The sequence below is a fragment of the Numenius arquata genome, chromosome W (genome assembly GCF_964106895.1).
Source record: "Numenius arquata chromosome W, bNumArq3.hap1.1, whole genome shotgun sequence".
In the NCBI taxonomy this organism is placed as follows: Eukaryota; Metazoa; Chordata; class Aves; order Charadriiformes; family Scolopacidae; genus Numenius; species Numenius arquata.
In genome coordinates, this window is record NC_133615.1 from 18,946,782 (window position 1) to 18,964,867 (window position 18,086).

General features: G+C 47.0%; 1 protein-coding gene across 1 annotated transcript in view; it reads left to right on the forward strand.

Moving 5' to 3' along the window:
- Window positions 1–17,514, forward strand: part of LOC141476794 (synaptic vesicle glycoprotein 2C-like) — a 32,329-nt gene extending 14,815 nt beyond the window's left edge. The window contains 2 exon segments of the mRNA XM_074165596.1: window positions 16,616–16,775; window positions 17,463–17,514. Of these exon segments, the coding sequence (XP_074021697.1) occupies window positions 16,616–16,775; window positions 17,463–17,514 (212 nt within the window).
- The last annotated feature ends 572 nt before the right edge of the window (window positions 17,515–18,086 follow it).

Consider the following 18,086-nt stretch of genomic DNA (forward strand, 5'->3'; position numbering starts at 1 on the left):
CCAGGTCCACTCCTGCACTTCCAGCTGTGGCTGGTCGGAGGGTGTTGGCCAAGCATTGTTCTGTGGTCTTGGGACCGTATTTGTTGTTATCGCACACGGTCTCGCACTCCTCCCCCTGCTTCCTGACCCCCCTAGGGTTCGACCATCAGCATGGAATTTGGATCTGCATTCACTTGCCCAGTGCAGTCCTTTACTGCAATGAGGGCATGGTCGGTTTGGCATGGATTGATTTTCTCGACTGCCTCGCTTAACTGTTTTACAATCTTTTTTAAGATGCCCAGGCTTTCCGCAATTATAGCAGTCTCCCTTTTGAGCAGCCCAGCCCCCACAGTGAGGTGTGTTGATAATGCATCAGCTAAGAGACTCATTTTATGAGTTTCTGTGCTAATATCTTGGCACGCTTTTATCATATCAGTGATAGAAAGATTAGCATTCTTAATTGTTTGCAATACTTTACGACAGTCAGCATTAGCATTTTCGAATGCTAATTGTTTCATAAGAATATCACGAGCTGCTCGGTTACCTACTTGTCTCTACTGCATTTTGGAGCCGATCAAGGAATTTTATATAGGGTTCTCCAGGCGCTTGTGTGATAGCAGAAAAGGAAGCTTCTGGAGCGGCTCTATCAGGTACCTGTTTTATCGCATGCAGTACAATTTCTTTTACTTGCTCAAAACACTGTCTGTCCATTTGAGCTTGCATGTCGGGAGTAGCCCGAGGCCCCTCACCGATGAGCTCATTCAGACCAATATGATTTAAATTGCCAGTTAAGTTATCCATTGCCGTGGCAGTCGCGAGATCACGGTACTCAGTCATGAATACAGCATATTGCATAGCCAATAAAATCATACGCCATAGCATTTTCCAGTCATGGGGAGTGTCGTGGTTTAGCCTCAGACGGCAACAAAGGACCACGTGGCAGCCGCTCGCTCAGATCGGGCCCTCCCCCCGCCAGCGTGGCCGGGAGGGGAGAATCGGAAGAAAAAGGCAAAAAACTCGTGGGTTGAGACAAAGGCAATTTAACAGAACAGCAAGGGGAGCAAGAAACAACAACAATAATAACACCGACAGGGGAATATACAACCACGAGTACGATACCACCGCTTGCCGACTGCACCCGGGACGCCCCTGACCGCTCCGCTCCCCTGGGGGATGACTTCCTCCTTCCCCCCCCCCCCCCCCGCCCCGACTTCCTGCCCCTCCCCTTCCCCGGCTAGCTCCTGTTACCCCCTGGGCATGGCTCACATGGGATGGAATACCTGTGTCCCTGCTAGGTCCTGGGGAGAATTAACCCTATCCCTGCCAGACCCAGGACATCATCCACCCCTTATTCCATATCATTTCATGCCATGCCCAGATCTTACAGTTTCCAATTAAATACTATCAGTTTCCCCTGACATACATATATATATATATATATATGTATATCTCCATACAGGCGTAATGTCCTTAGTCTGTGGGCCATCACTCTAAAATGTCCGTTGAGTTCATTTAGTCCATGACTTCGAGCTCCATCTGTTAGAACAGTCCCTCAGGGCATGCAAGATAGCGTGTGTGGAGCTGGACTGTCGCATGCTGTATTCTTGAGGCTTGTGGCTGATGTATCCGGTGCGGCTCATGTCCATGGTCCATGGGTTGAAGATGTTGATCTCAATTAAGTTGCTGGACGCCAGCTGCTGAGGTCAGTTCTGGTCCCTTCGCTGCTGCACTTTACTTGGTTTTTCATCAGAGTCCATTTGTCATTAGTTTGGGTGATTCTTACTATAGTACAACCAATAGCAGTTACAGAAATGAGATGTACAGTGGCAGGGTCATTTAGCAATTAACATCATACAGTTTCATTCACTGGCTATTCTCGCCCAAAATCAGGTCCCTGTGTGGTACACATCGAACTTCCCCATCCTTCCGCATCACCCACCAAGTGCACCCAGGTCCTTGAGCAAAGGCAATCCCACGGACGGGTTTGCCTTTGCCTGAGGCAGGACTAACCCAGACTGTCTTCCCTAACATATTCTTCATGTGCACTACGGGGACTTTATCTCCCTCCACAGTACGTGGAGGTTTTGATTGGGCAGGGCCAGCTCGGTTGGTAGATCCCCTGGTGTTAACTAGTCAGGTAGCCTTTGCTAAATGTGTATCCCAATTTTTTAAAGTTCCACCACCCATTGCTCTCAGTGCAGTTTTTAACAGTCCATTGTATTGTTGTATCTTCCCAGAGGCTGGTGCATGATAAGGGATGTGATAGACCCATTCAATACCATGCTCTTTGGCCCAGGTGTCAATGAGGCTGTTTCGGAAATGAGTCCCGTTGTCCGACTCAATTCTCTGTGGGGTGCCATGTCGCCACAGGACTTGTTTTTCAAGGCCCAGGATGGTGTTCTGGGCGGTGGCATGGGGCACAGGATATGTTTCCAGCCATCCAGTGGTTGCTTCCACCATTGTGAGCACATGGCGCTTGCCTTGACGGGTTTGTGGGAGTGTAATATAATCGATCTGCCAGGCCTCCCCATATTTGTATTTCAGCCATCGTCCTCCATACCAAAGAGGCTTTAATCGCTTGGCTTGCTTGACTGCAGCACGCGTCTCACATTCGTGGATGATCTGTGCAACAGTGTCCATGGTCAAATCCACCCCTCGGTCATGAGCCCATCTATATGTAGCGTCTCTTCCTTGATGGCCTGAGGAGTCATGGGCCCATCGAGCTATGAATAATTCACCCTTATGTTGCCAGTCCAGCTCCACCTCGGCCACTTCAATCTTAGGAGCCTGATCCACTTGCTGGTTGTTCTGATGTTCCTCAGTGGCCCGGCTCTTGGGTACATGGGCATCTACATGATGTACTTTCACAACCAGATTCTCTATCTGGGCAGCAATATCTTGCCACAATTCAGCAGCCCAGATAGGTTTGCCTCTGCGCTGCCAATTGCTCTGCTTCCACTGCCGTAACCACCCCCACAAGGCATTTGCCACCATCCATGAATCAGTGTAGAGATAAAGTACTGGCCATTTTTCCCGCTCGGCAATGTCCAAAGCCAGCTGAATTGCTTTCACCTCTGCAAACTGGCTTGATTCACCTTGTCCTTCAGTGGCTTCTGCAACTCGTCTTGTAGGACTCCACACGGCAGCCTTCCACTTTCTATGCTTTCCCACAATCCGGCAGGACCCATCAGTGAACAGGACATATTTCTTCTCATTGTCTGGTAGTTCATTATACGGTGGGGCCTCATCCACATGTGTCACCTCCTCTCCGGTGACATTCCAAAATCCTTGCCTTCTGGCCAGTCCATAATCACCTCTAGAATTCCTGGGCGACTGGGGTTTCCCATTCGAGTTCGCTGCGTGATCAATGCAATCCACTTACTCCATGTAGCATCCATTGCATGATGTGTAGCAGGGACCCTTTCTTTGAACATCCAACCCAGCACCGGCAGCCGAGGTGCCAAGAGGAGCTGTGCTTCTGTACCAACCACTTCCGAAGCAGCTCGAACCCCTTCATATGCTGCCAGTATCTCCTTTTCTGTTGGAGTATAGCGGGCTTCAGATCCTCTGTATGCCTGACTCCAAAACCCTAGGGGTCGACCGCGTGTCTCCCCTGGCGCTTTCTGCCAGAGGCTCCAAGTAGGGCCGTTCTCCCCAGCTGCGGTGCAGAGCACGTTTTTAACATCTTGTCCTGCCCGGACTGGCCCCAGAGCTACTGCATGGACTATTTCCTGTTTAATTTGTTCAAAAGCTTGTCGCTGCTCAGGACCCCATTTAAAATCGTTCTTCTTCCGGGTTACTTGATACAGAGGGCTCACAATCAGACTGTAATCTGGGATATGCATCCTCCAAAAACCCACAACACCTAAGAAAGCTTGTGCTTCCTTTTTACTAGTTGGTGGAGACATAGCTGCTATTTTATTGATCACGTCCATTGGGATCTGACGGCGTCCATCTTGCCATTTTACTCCTAAAAACTGGATCTCCTGTGCAGGTCCCTTGACCTTACTTCGTCTTATGGCAAAACCGGCTTTCAGAAGGATTTGAATTATTTTATTCCCCTTCTCAAAAATTTCTTCTGCTGTGTTGCCCCATACGATGATGTCGTCAATGTACTGCAGATGTTCCGGAGCTTCACCCTGTTCCAGTGCAGTCTGGATCAGTCCATGGCAAATGGTGGGGCTATGTTTCCACCCCGGGGCAGCCGGTTCCAGGTGTACTGGACACCTCTCCAAGTGAAAGTGAACTGTGATCTGCACTCTGCTGCCAGAGGGATTGAGAAGAATGCATTAGCGATATCAATTGTGGCATACCACTTGGTTGCCTTGGACTCCAGTTCGTATTGAAGTTCTAACATGTCCGGCACAGCAGCACTCAGCGGTGGAGTGACTTCATTAAGGCCACGATAGTCCACAGTTAGCCTCCACTCTCCATTAGATTTCTGCACCGGCCATATGGGACTGTTAAAGGGCGAGCGAGTCTTGCTGATCACTCCTTGAATCTCTAGTTGACGAATCAGCTTATGGATGGGGATCAGAGAATCTCGGTTAGTTCGATATTGCTGCCGATGAACTGTTGTGGTAGCGATTGGCACCTGTTGTTCTTCGACCCTCAACAACCCCACAACAGAAGGATCCTCTGAAAGACCAGGCAAGGTAGACAACTGTTTAACTTCTTCCGCCTCCAAGGCAGCTATGCCAAAAGCCCACCGGTACCCTTTGGGGTCCTTCAAATACCCTCTCCTGAGGTAATCTATACCAAGGATGCATGGAGCGTATGGACCAGTCACAATGGGATGCTTTTGCCACTCATTCCCAGTTAGGCTCACTTCAGCCTCCAGTACAGTCAATTCTTGGGATCCCCCTGTCACTCCAGAAATACAAATGGGTTCTGTCCCTCTATAGCTTGATGGTATTAGGGTACACTGTGCACCTGTGTCCACTAAAGCTCTATACTCCTGTGGGCCTGATGTGCCAGGCCATCGAATCCACACTGTCCAATAAACCCGGTTGTCCCTTTCCCCCACCTGGCTGGAGGCAGGGCCCCCCTAATACTGGTCATAGTATCCGTTACTCGCCTCTTGCAGAAATGATCTGGAAGTTCCTTCAAGGGGATCAGAAGTAGGCTCAGGCCTTCTATTCTGTCTGGGGAACTGCACATTGGAAACCGGGGCAGCACTTTTCCTGGGGAGATCCGCTTTTGTGGTTGTTCTTCCTTGCAATTCCTGTACCCGTGCCCGTAGGATTGAAGTAGGTTGTCCATCCCACTTCCTCATGTCCTCTCCGTGGTCATGCAAGCAGAACCACAGGGTGCTTCGTGGGGTGTACTCCCTGTATTCTCTATCTTGAGTGGAAAAACGTCTGTTCCTAACAGCTGAGATACTGGCTCGTACAGGTGGGGAGGACATATTCTCTTCAAGTTGCTGGACCTTCCGGGACAGTTTCTCCACAGCTGAGACGAGGGGAGAAGAAAGATTTTCTTCATATTGCCAAAGTCGGGCAGCCACCTCATCCACTGTTGGTCCCTCTTCGCCTTTCCATTCCATCACTGCTAATGAGTTGGCATATGATGATGGTGCACTCCGTACAAACTTCCGCCACATGGACCTTGTGCATTGGATCTCATCAGGATCTGTGGGAAACTGGGCATTGTCCAGGTCATAATAAATCATCTCCCACACGGCTAATTCTCTCAGGTACTGAATACCTCTTTCCATGGTGGTCCACTTGCTTGGATGACATACAACATCTTCACTGAAGGGATACCTTTCCCTCATGCCTGACAGGAGTCGCCTCCAGAGGCTGAGAGCTTGTGTCCTTTTCCCAATTGCCTTGTCAATGCCCCCCTCTCTAGACAGAGATCCCAGCTGCCTGGCTTCCCTACCCTCCAATTCCAAGCTACCGGCTCCGTTGTCCCAGCACCGGAGCAGCCAGGTGACAAGGCGCTCACCTGGAAGTCGACTGAAATCTTTTCGCATGTCCCGCAGCTCACTCAGGGACAGGGATCGAGTGATTATCTCTGGTTCTGCCTCTTCCTCTTGTTCTCGTGACAACCCTGGATCATCGTCATCCTTCGCTGAGCGAACTGATTTCTTGGTGTATTTCTTCTTCTGGATAGGGGCAACTGATACGGGCACAGGTTGGTTTTCTGGTTCATTTGCAGTGCCTGCCACTGGGGTTAGAGTAGCCGCAGTGCCTGCCGCAGGGGCTGGAGTAGCCGCAGTGCCTGCCGCAGGTGCCGGAGCAGCCGCAGTGCCTGCCGCAGGGGCTGGGGCAGCCACCGCGCCTGCTGCAGGGGTGGCAGCAGCCACACTGCCTGTCGGCCTGGTTTCCATCTCTTCCTCCTGAGGATGCTGCGCAACATTGAGCAATGCTTGGTAGATACTGGCCAGGGCCCAGCACAATGCAGTGAGTTGTGCCTCTCTGGAGTAGCCACAGCATTTTCCTTTCAAATATTCTATCACTTTATCAGGGTCCTGTCATTGTTCGGTGGTGAAATCCCAGACCATTGGAGGTGAAAAACTCTCTAGATACCTGCCCATGTTCTCCCACATGCCATGCCATCCATGACTCTCCAGCCTTGGGGCAGATCTCGGGGTGGTAGTCTTAAATAGTTGCTTAACCCTAAACAAAAACTGAAAAACATTCAGGATACCTAGCAATAGGACCAAGCTGGTCTGCGTGTCCCAAGAGTATTCAAAATTCTCAAAAACTGGCATATCCAGCACGAAGGAGAAAAGGGAGGTGAAAGAGCTGGGAAAAGTATCCCCCCCTGCTTCCCCCATAGACTCAGTGTATTTATTAATAAATTCCCCGAGATATGGGCAGGAAAACAGTGCCAAATAAACAACCCAACATAACCATCTGAACAGTGATGCTATCATATCATAAGTTGATATCGCACAGGACAGCAAAATTATAATCCTGACCCCTCTCCCAGAAGTGATAAACATCATCACAGGAAGTACATAGAGCATGTAAGAGTTTACATAACACAGCCATGAAAACAAACGAAGCAACATTGTCCCCAGTAAATAATACAATAAATACCGATAACAAATTCCTTTTAGCACGCTCTGGTCAGATCTGTCTTTATCTCAACCCTCCGAGTTGCCCCACGTTGGGCGCCAAAAAGGACTGTCGTGGTTTAGCCTCAGACGGCAACAAAGGACCACGTGGCAGCCGCTCGCTCAGATCGGGCCCTCCCCCCGCCAGCGCGGCCGGGAGGGGAGAATCGGAAGAAAAAGGCAAAAAACTCGTGGGTTGAGACAAAGGCAATTTAACAGAACAGCAAGGAGAGCAAGAAACAACAACAATAATAACACCGACAGGGGAATATACAGCCACGAGTACGATACCACCGCTTGCCGACCGCACCCGGGACGCCCCCGACCGCTCCACTCCCCTGGGGGATGACTTCCTCCTCCCCCCCCCCCCGACTTCCTGCCCCTCCCCTTCCCCGGCTAGCTCCTGTTACCCCCTGGGCATGGCTCACATGGGATGGAATACCTGTGTCCCTGCTAGGTCCTGGGGAGAATTAACCCTATCCCCATCAGACCCAGGACAGGGAGTCATGACATACCCTTCCCCAACAGCTGTTAGTAAGTTCATGGCGTATGCTGACTGGAGACCATAATCTTTTACTGATTTCCTCAGTTCTTTAACATGATCGTAATTCAAAGCCTCCCACGCTCCGGGTCGATTTCTGCAATAAATAACAGGAAACACCTGCAAAATGTCTGCGTCGCCTTTAAGTAAGGCTTCTTTTCGACATTTGTCCCACACACTATGACAATCACTCGAGGGGGTTAGTTCCTTCCCCACTACCTCTTTCAAATTATCGTCAGGAGGAAATAGATTAGGTTCTTGGTCTGGGTCAATTGGCCCAGGATCAAAGGAGTCTCCTTCGGAGAAACCCTCTTCTGCAACATAGGTGTTGTCTGCGGGTGGTGGTGACGGGGCGGAAGGACGCATTGGGCTCTCCTCAGAGGTTTTTTTTTGTCCCTTTGCAGAGCTCTACTAGGGCTTCAGATATCTGCCACCAAACTGGTAAATGCTTAGCTGCAACCTTATCTGTCCCTGTAGCAGTGTCCCAAAGCTTTGTGCCAATTTGGTCCCACATGTCTTTGTCAAAAGTGCCCATCGGTGGAAAGTCGGGGACGTTTCTCCTGACCCAGTCTAAGAAAGTTACTAAAGACAGGGTAGATACGGATCGATTCTGAGTTTTTGAAATATAGTGTAGTACCTCGAGATTCATTTGCTGCTCTTTCGGCAGAGAATTTCCCATGGTTCCCAATCGCTCACCTCTGTCCAGCAGAAAGGTGATGAGCCAGCAATGAAGTCAGTCCTCGAGTCAATCCCTGGTTCGATTGAGCCAAGGAAACAGGCTAGTAGGTCAGCAATAGCAGTTATATATTAATAGGATATTAGGTCAATAGGTTAATGCTTATGGCAATATATCAGAAGGGAAACAAAGAGGATGTTGGGCAAGAGAAGAAACAAGAGGCAAGCGCTGCAAGTCAAGAACAGCCAAACCGACTAAAACTAGTTTGCGGTTTGGCTGAATCCCAATGAAGATCTAAGCCTGCGCGAACAAGAAAGGTTACTAGCGGTGACGAAGAGGAGTCTCCTTACTTCATCATTGGGACCCCCAGCGACCACCACCAGGAGGCACTGCACAGACGCAAAGGGGCGGAGAGTATGGAAATGGACTTGAGAGACTGATTTTAATATGAAGCGGGACAGGACATACATATGTATAGGCGTCTTGCAACATACATTGAATATGTATAAGTTAGTAGCATAAAGATGGGGCTTTTGGGTTTTGAGGGTGCGCACAGTTTGGTGGGATCACCCCCCTGTGCTGCCCGGTGCTGAATAAACATACCTACTTTACAACTTTATAATTTGTGGAGTCTATTTTCCGCACATCAATTTGGCGAGCCAGCCAGGAGGAACTCTACTCGGCTGCGGGATCAACTGCGGAGAGGACGCCCCTAGGCACGCCCCGAGTACTTTCCTCGGAGGAGCCTCCACTCCCAGCTGCTCACCGCGGGAGTAGACAACGACCTCCCGAAGCCGCGGACAAATGGTATGTTTAAGGGGGGCCATGGACGGGGCTGCTGGTAAATCGCACAGAGACGTCTGGCGTATGGCATAGTCCCCATTTGGGAGGGTACCCAATTTGGTATTTGGTAAGGGGATTCGCTTTGCTGACTGATAGAACAGTCATTAACGGTTTGGGGATCAATTTGAGCAAATCCGAGGTTGCCACTGCATCTAGTTTAAGGGAGCCAGGACGGACCTGCTAATGATTGTATAAGAAGCAAGAGAAGGGTAAGTGGGCCTCATATTATAATCTAAGTAACAAATAGACTTAAGTTTTACTGGCCATGTATGTTTGAGAAGTATGTATATATGAAGTGTGTGCGTGTGTGAGACGCAGCAGAGCTGCGAAGCGAGTGTGGAGTTCTGATCCGCAGTTCCGTGTTCTCTGCGAGGAGGCCGTCCGGAGACGAATGAAGCATTTGAAGCACCTTATTTACACTGGCAGAATATAGGAAATCCTTCCTCAAATGGTTTGGGCTTGAACCTTGGGAATATCTTAACGAAGGAGGGGGTTGGGTAAGGTGGGGGGAGGATCAAATCTTATTAAAAGGAGTATATTTAACCCCAACCAATCAAATAGTGGCTTTAGACTGGGAGCAGCCTGTTGTAGATAACCTGCCCAATATTTCAGACTTGAACCCCTGGGTCAATGGCTATGTCAGGGTGATCCCTTGCCTTGCGTGTGGAATAACTCTCGCACATAAGTCAATCGGGAACTGGCATTCAAGTTGGGTATTACTGGAGTATAAAAGCTGTAGAAGGAGGTGGTATTGTCTGTCGAGGAGACGGAGAGCGGAGTGCCCTAAGTGCCAGTCCCCTGACCTTAATTATTGGAAGAAAGACCAGGAAGCTGCCAAAATAATAGGGCTAGCATGCAGTAAAGGGAGCCTAGTCCCAGACATCTGGGACGTGTGGGAGGGGGACTGGGAGAAGATGAAGGAACTCTGCAGATATAAGTTTGGGTGGAAACCGAGAAAGAGATGGAGAGAGATGGGGAATCAGATAGAGCCTCTTCCCCCGACAGCCCTATAGCCTCCCGAACTTGGGGGAAATCAACAGTCCTACAGGCACCCCTTTGGGAAGCGGTGGGACCTGAGGGAGGAACGAGATTGATTAAAGTTCCGTTTTCCATCACCGATTTGGAAGCATGGAAGAGAATAGCTAGGGAGTATAGGAATGATCCCATAGTTGTGGCTAGACATCTCCAGTTTATTATAAAGCAACACAACCAGGATTGGAAATACATACAATTATTGCTGGAATATATGACTGAAACCGAAAAACAACTGATCCTGAAAGTAGCTGGAAATTTAGCGGAAGACCATTATAAAACAGTGGGAGAAGATGTGAAAGAATATTTCCCACTACAGGATCCGAAGTGGGACCCGAACCGATCTGTGCATATGGATCGGCTGCAGGCCTATCAGGGATGGATTCTGAAGGGCATGGAAAGAGCTATCCCGAAAACTATCAATTGGTCAGCTCTGTATGCTATCAAACAAGGGCCCTCAGAATCACCATCCGAATTTTTAGACTGGCTAAGGGATGTAATGCGCCGCAGTACACCCTTGGATCCCGGGTCAGAGGTGGGGATCCAGCAGCTGGTGTCGTTGTTTTTGGGGCAGTCGACGGGAGATATTAGGCATAAACTCCAGAAACTGCGGCTGAATGAGAGCAGGAATTTAGAGGTACTGCTTGATGAAGCTTGGAGAGTGTTTAGCAACCGGGAGGAAGATTGTAAAAGAGGCCAGAGAAGGATAGTGGCTGTTATTAGAGAAGAGGGAGATCGAAAGCCCAGGCGGGGGCCACCCCAGCTAGGCAGGGACCAATGCGCTTTGTGCAAGGGGTGTGGTCATTGGAAAGGAGAATGTCCCAAAAGTAAGAACAAGGGACGAGTTAGTGGGCAGGGGAGAGTGGTAGCCCACATGAAAGAAGATTGACGGGAACCTGGGAAGTCTACCCTAGCGGATCCCTTGGTTGCAATAAAGCTAGGGAATGAGCAAAAAGAGGTGGAATTTTTGGTGGATATGGGAGCAACATATTCAGTTCTGAATCAAGCTTTAACCCCCTTGGGGAATGAGTACATTATGGTCAAGGGAGCAACTGGCCTAAGTGAAAAGGCACATTTTTGCAAACCTCTTAAGTATAAAATGGGGACACAGTGGGGTATTCATAGATTCCTATACATGCCAAATTCTCCCAAAGCACTTTTGGGAAGGGATCTGTTGGAACAGTTGGGAGCGGTTATAAAATTTGAGAAGGGGGAGGTTACACTGGAGGTAAAGGATCAACAGTATATTCAGATAATGAGCTTATCCTTGACCAACCTCTCCCCAGAGGGAAAGATCAATGAAGAAGTTATTAACCAAGTTTATCCTGGGGTATGGGCCACAGATGTGCCTGGGAAGGCTAAGAATGCATTCCCTGTTAAAGTGCAGCTCAAGGAAGGATATCAGCCAGTAAAAATCAAACAATACCCTCTAAAAAGAGAGGATAGGGAAGGAATCCAATCGACTATAGAAAAATTCCTCCAGCTAGGGATATTGAGAGAATGTGAGTCCAACTTCAATACTCCTATATTGCCAGTTCAGAAACCCGATGGTTCATATTGGATAGTACAGGACCTGCGAGCAGTGAACAAGATAACAGAGGACCTGTACCCAGTGGTGGCCAATCCATATACTTTGCTTACCACACTAACCCCCGAGCTAACTTGGTTTACTGTTTTAGATTTGAAGGATGCCTTCTTTTGCCTCCCTCTTCACCAAACCAGCCAAAAGTTATTCGCGTTTGAGTGGGAAAACCCCAAGAGCGGGCGTAAGACTCAGCTTACCTGGACAGTGTTGCCGCAAGGATATAAAAACAGCCCAACCATATTCAGCAATCAACTTGCAAAAGATCTATAATCTTGGGAGCAGCCGCCAGAAGAAGGGAAGCTGCTACAATATGTGGATGACATCCTAATTGCTACAAAGACAAAAGATGCATGCATGACCTGGACGGTAAGCCTCCTCAACTTTTTGGGGCTCCAGGGGTATCAAGTGTCCCAGAAAAAGGCACAAGTTATACAACAAAAGGTAATTTATTTGGGGTATGAAATCAGTGCTGGAGAAAGAACCTTGGGGAGGGCCCGTAAAGAGGCCATATGCCAAACTCCAAAACCCAGAACGGTGAAGGAATTGCGGACCTTTCTGGGAATTACTGGGTGGTGCCGGTTGTGGATTTATAATTATGGACTGCTTGTTAGACCTTTATATGTGTTAACCACCACGGACCAGAAGTTCCTCGAGTGGGACGATGACTCCGAGAAGGCCTTCGAGTCACTGAAGAAAGCCCTAATGTCAGCCCCAGCCCTAGGATTGCCGGACATGAGTAAACCGTTGCTTTCAACTTCAACCGTTGCTTTCTCAACTCTAGGAATCTTGGCACAGGACCTAGGCCCATATCGTCAAGCAGTGGCATATTTCTCCAAACAATTGGATACAACTGCGAAGGGATGGCCTGGGTGCTTGCGAGCCGTTGCAGCAGTAGTGTTAAATATACAGGAGGCCCGAAAATTCACTCTGGGCCAGAGAATAACTGTATTGGTATCCCATACGGTATCCGCGGTATTGGAAGCTAAAGGTGGACATTGGCTTTCTCCGCAAAGATTCTTGAAATATCAAGCTATAATGGTAGAACAAGATGATGTAGAAATTGTAGTCACTAATCTTGTCAATCCAGCCTCTTTCCTTGAAGGAAACATGGGAGAACCAGTGCACCATGACTGCCTGGAGACTATCGAGGCAACATATTCGAGCCGCCTGGATTTGAAAGATAGCCCTATGGACGATGCAGAAAACTGGTTCACAGATGGAAGCATCTATGTCCAAAGTGGCAAGAGACACGCTGGATATGCCATTACTACCAGTCAGGGAATAATAGAATCAGGACCTTTACCCATAAACACTTCTGCGCAGAAAGCGGAAATAATTGCTCTGACCCGTGCTCTGGAGTTGGCCCAAGGCAAAGCTGTGAACCTTTATACAGATTCAAAATATGCCTTTGGAGTCGTGCATGCGCACGGAGCTATCTGGAAGGAGAGAGGATTATTGAGCTCGCAAGGGAAAAACATTAAGCACGCAGAGAAGACTGTTGGAAGCAGTACAGCTCCCGGAGAAAGTGGCGATTATGCATATCAAGGCACACCAGAAGGTGAACTCGGAGCTGGAAAAAAGAAATGAGCTGGCGGACAGGGAGGCAAAACAGGCAGCCAGAAAAAAGGTAAAAACGGAAGGGGCCTTGATCCCTGACGGGCGAATCTCCTTAGAAGGTAAGCTAGAGTACACCAAAGAAGACCAGAAACTTATTACCGATCTAGGAGGGTCATTTAATCAGGATGGGTGGGCCCACACCCCACAAGGGAAATTAATTGTTCCTTCCTACCTAATATGGTCCCTGGTAAAGGAGGAACACAGAAAGAGACATTGGGGAGCAGAGGCCCTATATAAACACCTAGTCAGAGAAATCACAGCTAGAAATTTATATACAACAGTGAGACAAGTGACTCGGCAATGTGACCTCTGCCTCCAGACTAATCCCAAGAATATCCTCAAACCAGAAATGGGCCAAATTGGGAAGGGTAATGGGCCCGGGCAACAGTGGCAGATTGACTTTTCGGAACTCCCCAGAAAAGGGGGGTATCGATATTTATTGGTGCTAACAGATACCTTTTCAGGTTGGCCAGAGGCATTCCCCACCAGAACCGCCAAAGCTCGAGAGGTGACCAGGGTGTTAATACAAGAAATAATTCCACATTTTGGGGTTCCGGCAACTATATCCTCAGATAGGGGGCCACATTTTGTTTCAAAAGTAGTACAACAAATTAGCAGGCATCTGGGTATAGATTGGCAACTTCATACCCCATATAGCCCCCAGTTGAGCGGCCAAGTAGAAAAAATGAACCACCTAATTAAACAGCAAATTGTGAAATTAGGGCAAGAAGCTAATTTGACCTGGCCCCAGTCCCTTCCCTTGGCTCTTTTGCGGATACGAACTAGGCCAAGAGCAAGAGAAGGACTAAGTCCCTTTGAAATTCTGTATGGACGGCCTTATGGGGTACAGAGAGGAATGTCTACACAGGTTGGAGAGGAAGTCATGACCTCCTATATGGTGGCATTAAGCAAACAACTCAGTAAAATTGGGAAGTATGTAACTGGAACCCGCGGTAGAGGCCTAGATGGGCCTGTTCATAACATACAACCTGGAGACTATGTTTATGTAAAATCCCTCATAGAAAAGACCCTGGAGCCACAGTGGGAAGGACTCTACCAAGTCCTCCTGACCACATTCACCGCCATCCGTATCAAAGAACAGAGCACCTGGATACATCACACGTGAGTGAAGAAAGCCCCCCCGCGGGGTTTGGATGTCTGAAGTTAGTGTACCGTTAAGGCTCAGATTACGGCGGTAATATGTTGGGTGGATTGCGCCTGGTGCTATGTCTGTTCCAGATGGTTCAGGTAGTGGGGTGGCAGGGAAATTCTTACATACAGTTGACCCAGAGTGTTATACGAATTGCAAACAAAACAAGTTGTTGGGTCTGCACACAATTGCCAAGAGATTCCAAGCAGGGAACTCCCTTGATAGGGGTACCACTACCCCTTAATGTCTCATGGACAAGCCCTGAGTATTGGCGAAACACCACACTAAGGAAAGACTCTCCCACTAGGTGGGGACGGAAGCTAGATGTTAGCCCTATAGCAAGATCCGATGTAAAAGATAGGTGTTTAGTAAGCGCGGGAGACAGCTCACCTGTTGGAAATTACATGAACTGTGATCTAAAGGCCTCGCTGAATATGACACAGGTAGACCGTCAATTCCGAAGGCATCATTTTACTGGTTTACCGGTACCCTTGGGTTCAGGGTGGTATTGGATATGTGGGAACACGGTCTGGAAAGTTCTACCCTTGGGGTGGCAGGGAGCGTGTACACTGGGAGCTCTAGTCCCTAACTTTACTTTTATTGAAGGAGACCAGCAAAAGAAAGGGAGGGTGCGAAAAAGACAAAGCGCTTCCCCACCTGATAATCCCCTTGTGGAACGCTCAACCGGTTATCAAAGCTTTATGCGTTGGTTCTTTCCTCGGCTTGGAGTCAGTGAGCTTGAAAAAAGCAATAGTAAACATATCAGCAGTGATTGAGGGAATCGAGAATAAAACCTTGGATGCTATCATAACCCTTCAGGAAGAAACCTCTAGCCTGTCTCAGGTAGTTTTACAGAACCGTATGGCTTTAGATCTATTACTGGCTTCACAGGGAGGGGTTTGCACTGTAATTAACACCAGCTGTTGTACGTATATAGATCAGAGCGGAAGGGTTGCCACTGATATAAAAGGCATCCGAGGCCATATGCAAATTTTACATGGTGTGACCCAGGACGACACTTCATGGGGATTTTCCAAGATATGGGAAAAATTGACTTCATGGCTACCGAATCTAGCATGGCTTAAGCAGCTGTTTGTAATGGTTATAATGCTCGTGATTCTGTTTTTGATTCTTTGCTTAATGATTAAGTGTGCATTTAAATGTTGTTTAAATACAGGAGATTTATAGTGAATGGAAGAGAAATCGGTTGAGGCAGAAGTTGGAATCTAATAAGTACTTTAGGGATTTAGATAGTAAAGGAATTGACTAGTTTGTAGAAAAGGGGGGATTGAGCCAAGGAAACAGGCTAGTAGGTCAGCAACAGCAGTTATATATTTTTATACTTTATAAGTTGTGGAGTCTATTTTCCGCACATCACGATCGGGCTATGCTACCGGTACGGACATCTTCAGTCTCTTGATTCGTGCCCCACGTTGGGTGCCATTTGTAGCTTATGAAGAGCACAGACTCAGGTCGGGGCTACAACCAGAATCATTTATTACAACCAACACTCAGCTTATATAGTCTTTCAGATCACTAAGTCCATCAGTGTTATCTTCTTGCCCAATCGACACCTTCTTGCAACCCCCAACTGCCGGATGGGCGGATTCTTCTCTAATCAGTAGGGTCCTTAGGCGCTGTTCACGGGTTGTCTTTTGTTAGTATTCCTGCTTATTCTATCCCTTGTTCTGGTCTTTGCTTCTTCCACAATCTGTTCAACATCCTGTTAACCCACAGAATATCTCTATATAAATGCAATTCCCACTTAGTGTTTTTATTACTGCAATATATGAATGAATTTCATGTAATTGTAGAAGATGATGCATGAAGAAGAATAGGGGTAGTTTTTTCCCCAGGCAGATTGCTTTGAGAGCTCAGAGAGGGTTCCAGCTTAATACATTATTATATGTATGCTAATGTTTGGGGATTTATGATTTTTTCCCTGAGCCCCTTATAAAGTTTGTCTGTCTGAGCAGTCTTAGCAGCAGAGGATGTCTCTAATTTTTAACTCAAGTATATCGGTAAGTTATTTAGCCATGCTGTATGAATGAAAACATTTGATGCAACAAAGATTGTTCTTTAAATACAGCTCTACTTAGTGTTCATTTCATCTGTCTCATACCTAGGTGGTTCTATGGTTCTTTCTGACATAAGCTGTTTTTTCCTGTGGTTTGGGACCAGTGAATCTATGATGATAGGTATGCTGTGCCTCTATGATGGTCTTACCATCTCAGCGTGGAACTCTCTTGTTGTTATTACTGTGGAGTTGTATCCTACAGACAGAAGGTATGCACAGATACATCTCCATTAACATTGCTGACTCTATCTCTACGTACCAGCAGAAATGGTAAATAGAAAAGGTTAAGTATGAGCTTTACAGTGGTAGTGATGCTTTGAGTGGGCTGAACGAATAGCTTGTTTTATGAATAACAAGGGGGGGGGAATAATCAAAAAGATTTTTTTTGAGCTATTTAGTATGTATTTTGCATCAAATATCACCTAATCAGGAAAATACCACAAACGTAGTTTCATATGAAGGGGGAAAAAAAAAAGTCTAACTGCTACTGTCATTTAAAAGACAGCTAATGAGTAGTATTTCTGAAAACAGTAATGGAATATTTCTGGGTTTCCCCTAGTGCAACTAGCTATGATGGCAATAGTTGGTCTGAAATAGCAATATAGCTGCATTTGTCTGTTGACTGTGAAATGGTGGGGATGATGATAAAAAAATAACTCTCCAGTTGAACAGTATTTTCTGGAAGAGATTGTGGGCTTGAACCATGCTGAGCTGTTAATCAGTCTGCTATGAATTTGTATGCAGGGTCTTTAGGAGTTTGTACATACTCATCATTAAGCAGATACAAAAATGTTTTGGGCACTGCTCTTCAAGGCTTTTGCAGAAAAGCTCATGACAGTTTCCGTGTCCTGCAAGCATTGCTGCTAAATGACATGGGTGGTTTTTTTGAGATACAGGGTACTCTTTAATGCTGATCTTATGTTACTGAATGGACTGAAGGAAGAATAGTTGAGTCATATGCTATTGTATGTCAAGTGTAAAAATATAAATTATATTTTCTTGAATAGACTGAGATCTTCCACCCTCCCCCCCATAAAAAAAATAAAATCTGTGTAAAGTTGCCCAGATTCCTGCCAAAGGATGGCTTTTCCTTTCTGTCATCACAGTGCTAAGCATTATGGCATTCACTAGAAGTTTCAAATATCATGAAAAAAATTTCCAGTTTATAAATGCATGATGCCTTGTTGGCAAGTCTGTTTTTGGACACAGGTGCAACTAGCTTTGGTATTGTCCATTAGAAGAGGAAGGCTGTAGACTAGCTTCTCTGTTTTCTTTTCACTGACATTTAAAAAAAATTATGCTTCTTTACACAAGAAATAGATCTCCATTGTTATGTTTGTATCAAATAACCATACTAGGCTACTTTTGAATCCAAAGCAATAAGCTTTAATATTAAGCACTACTGTTTTTATTACACCTCAGGAAATTGCTCTTCTGGCAAAAATTATTCCATCAGCCAAACCTATGATATAATTCTAATAAATATCCTTTAGAAATAGCTATCTTCTTGACATTCCTGA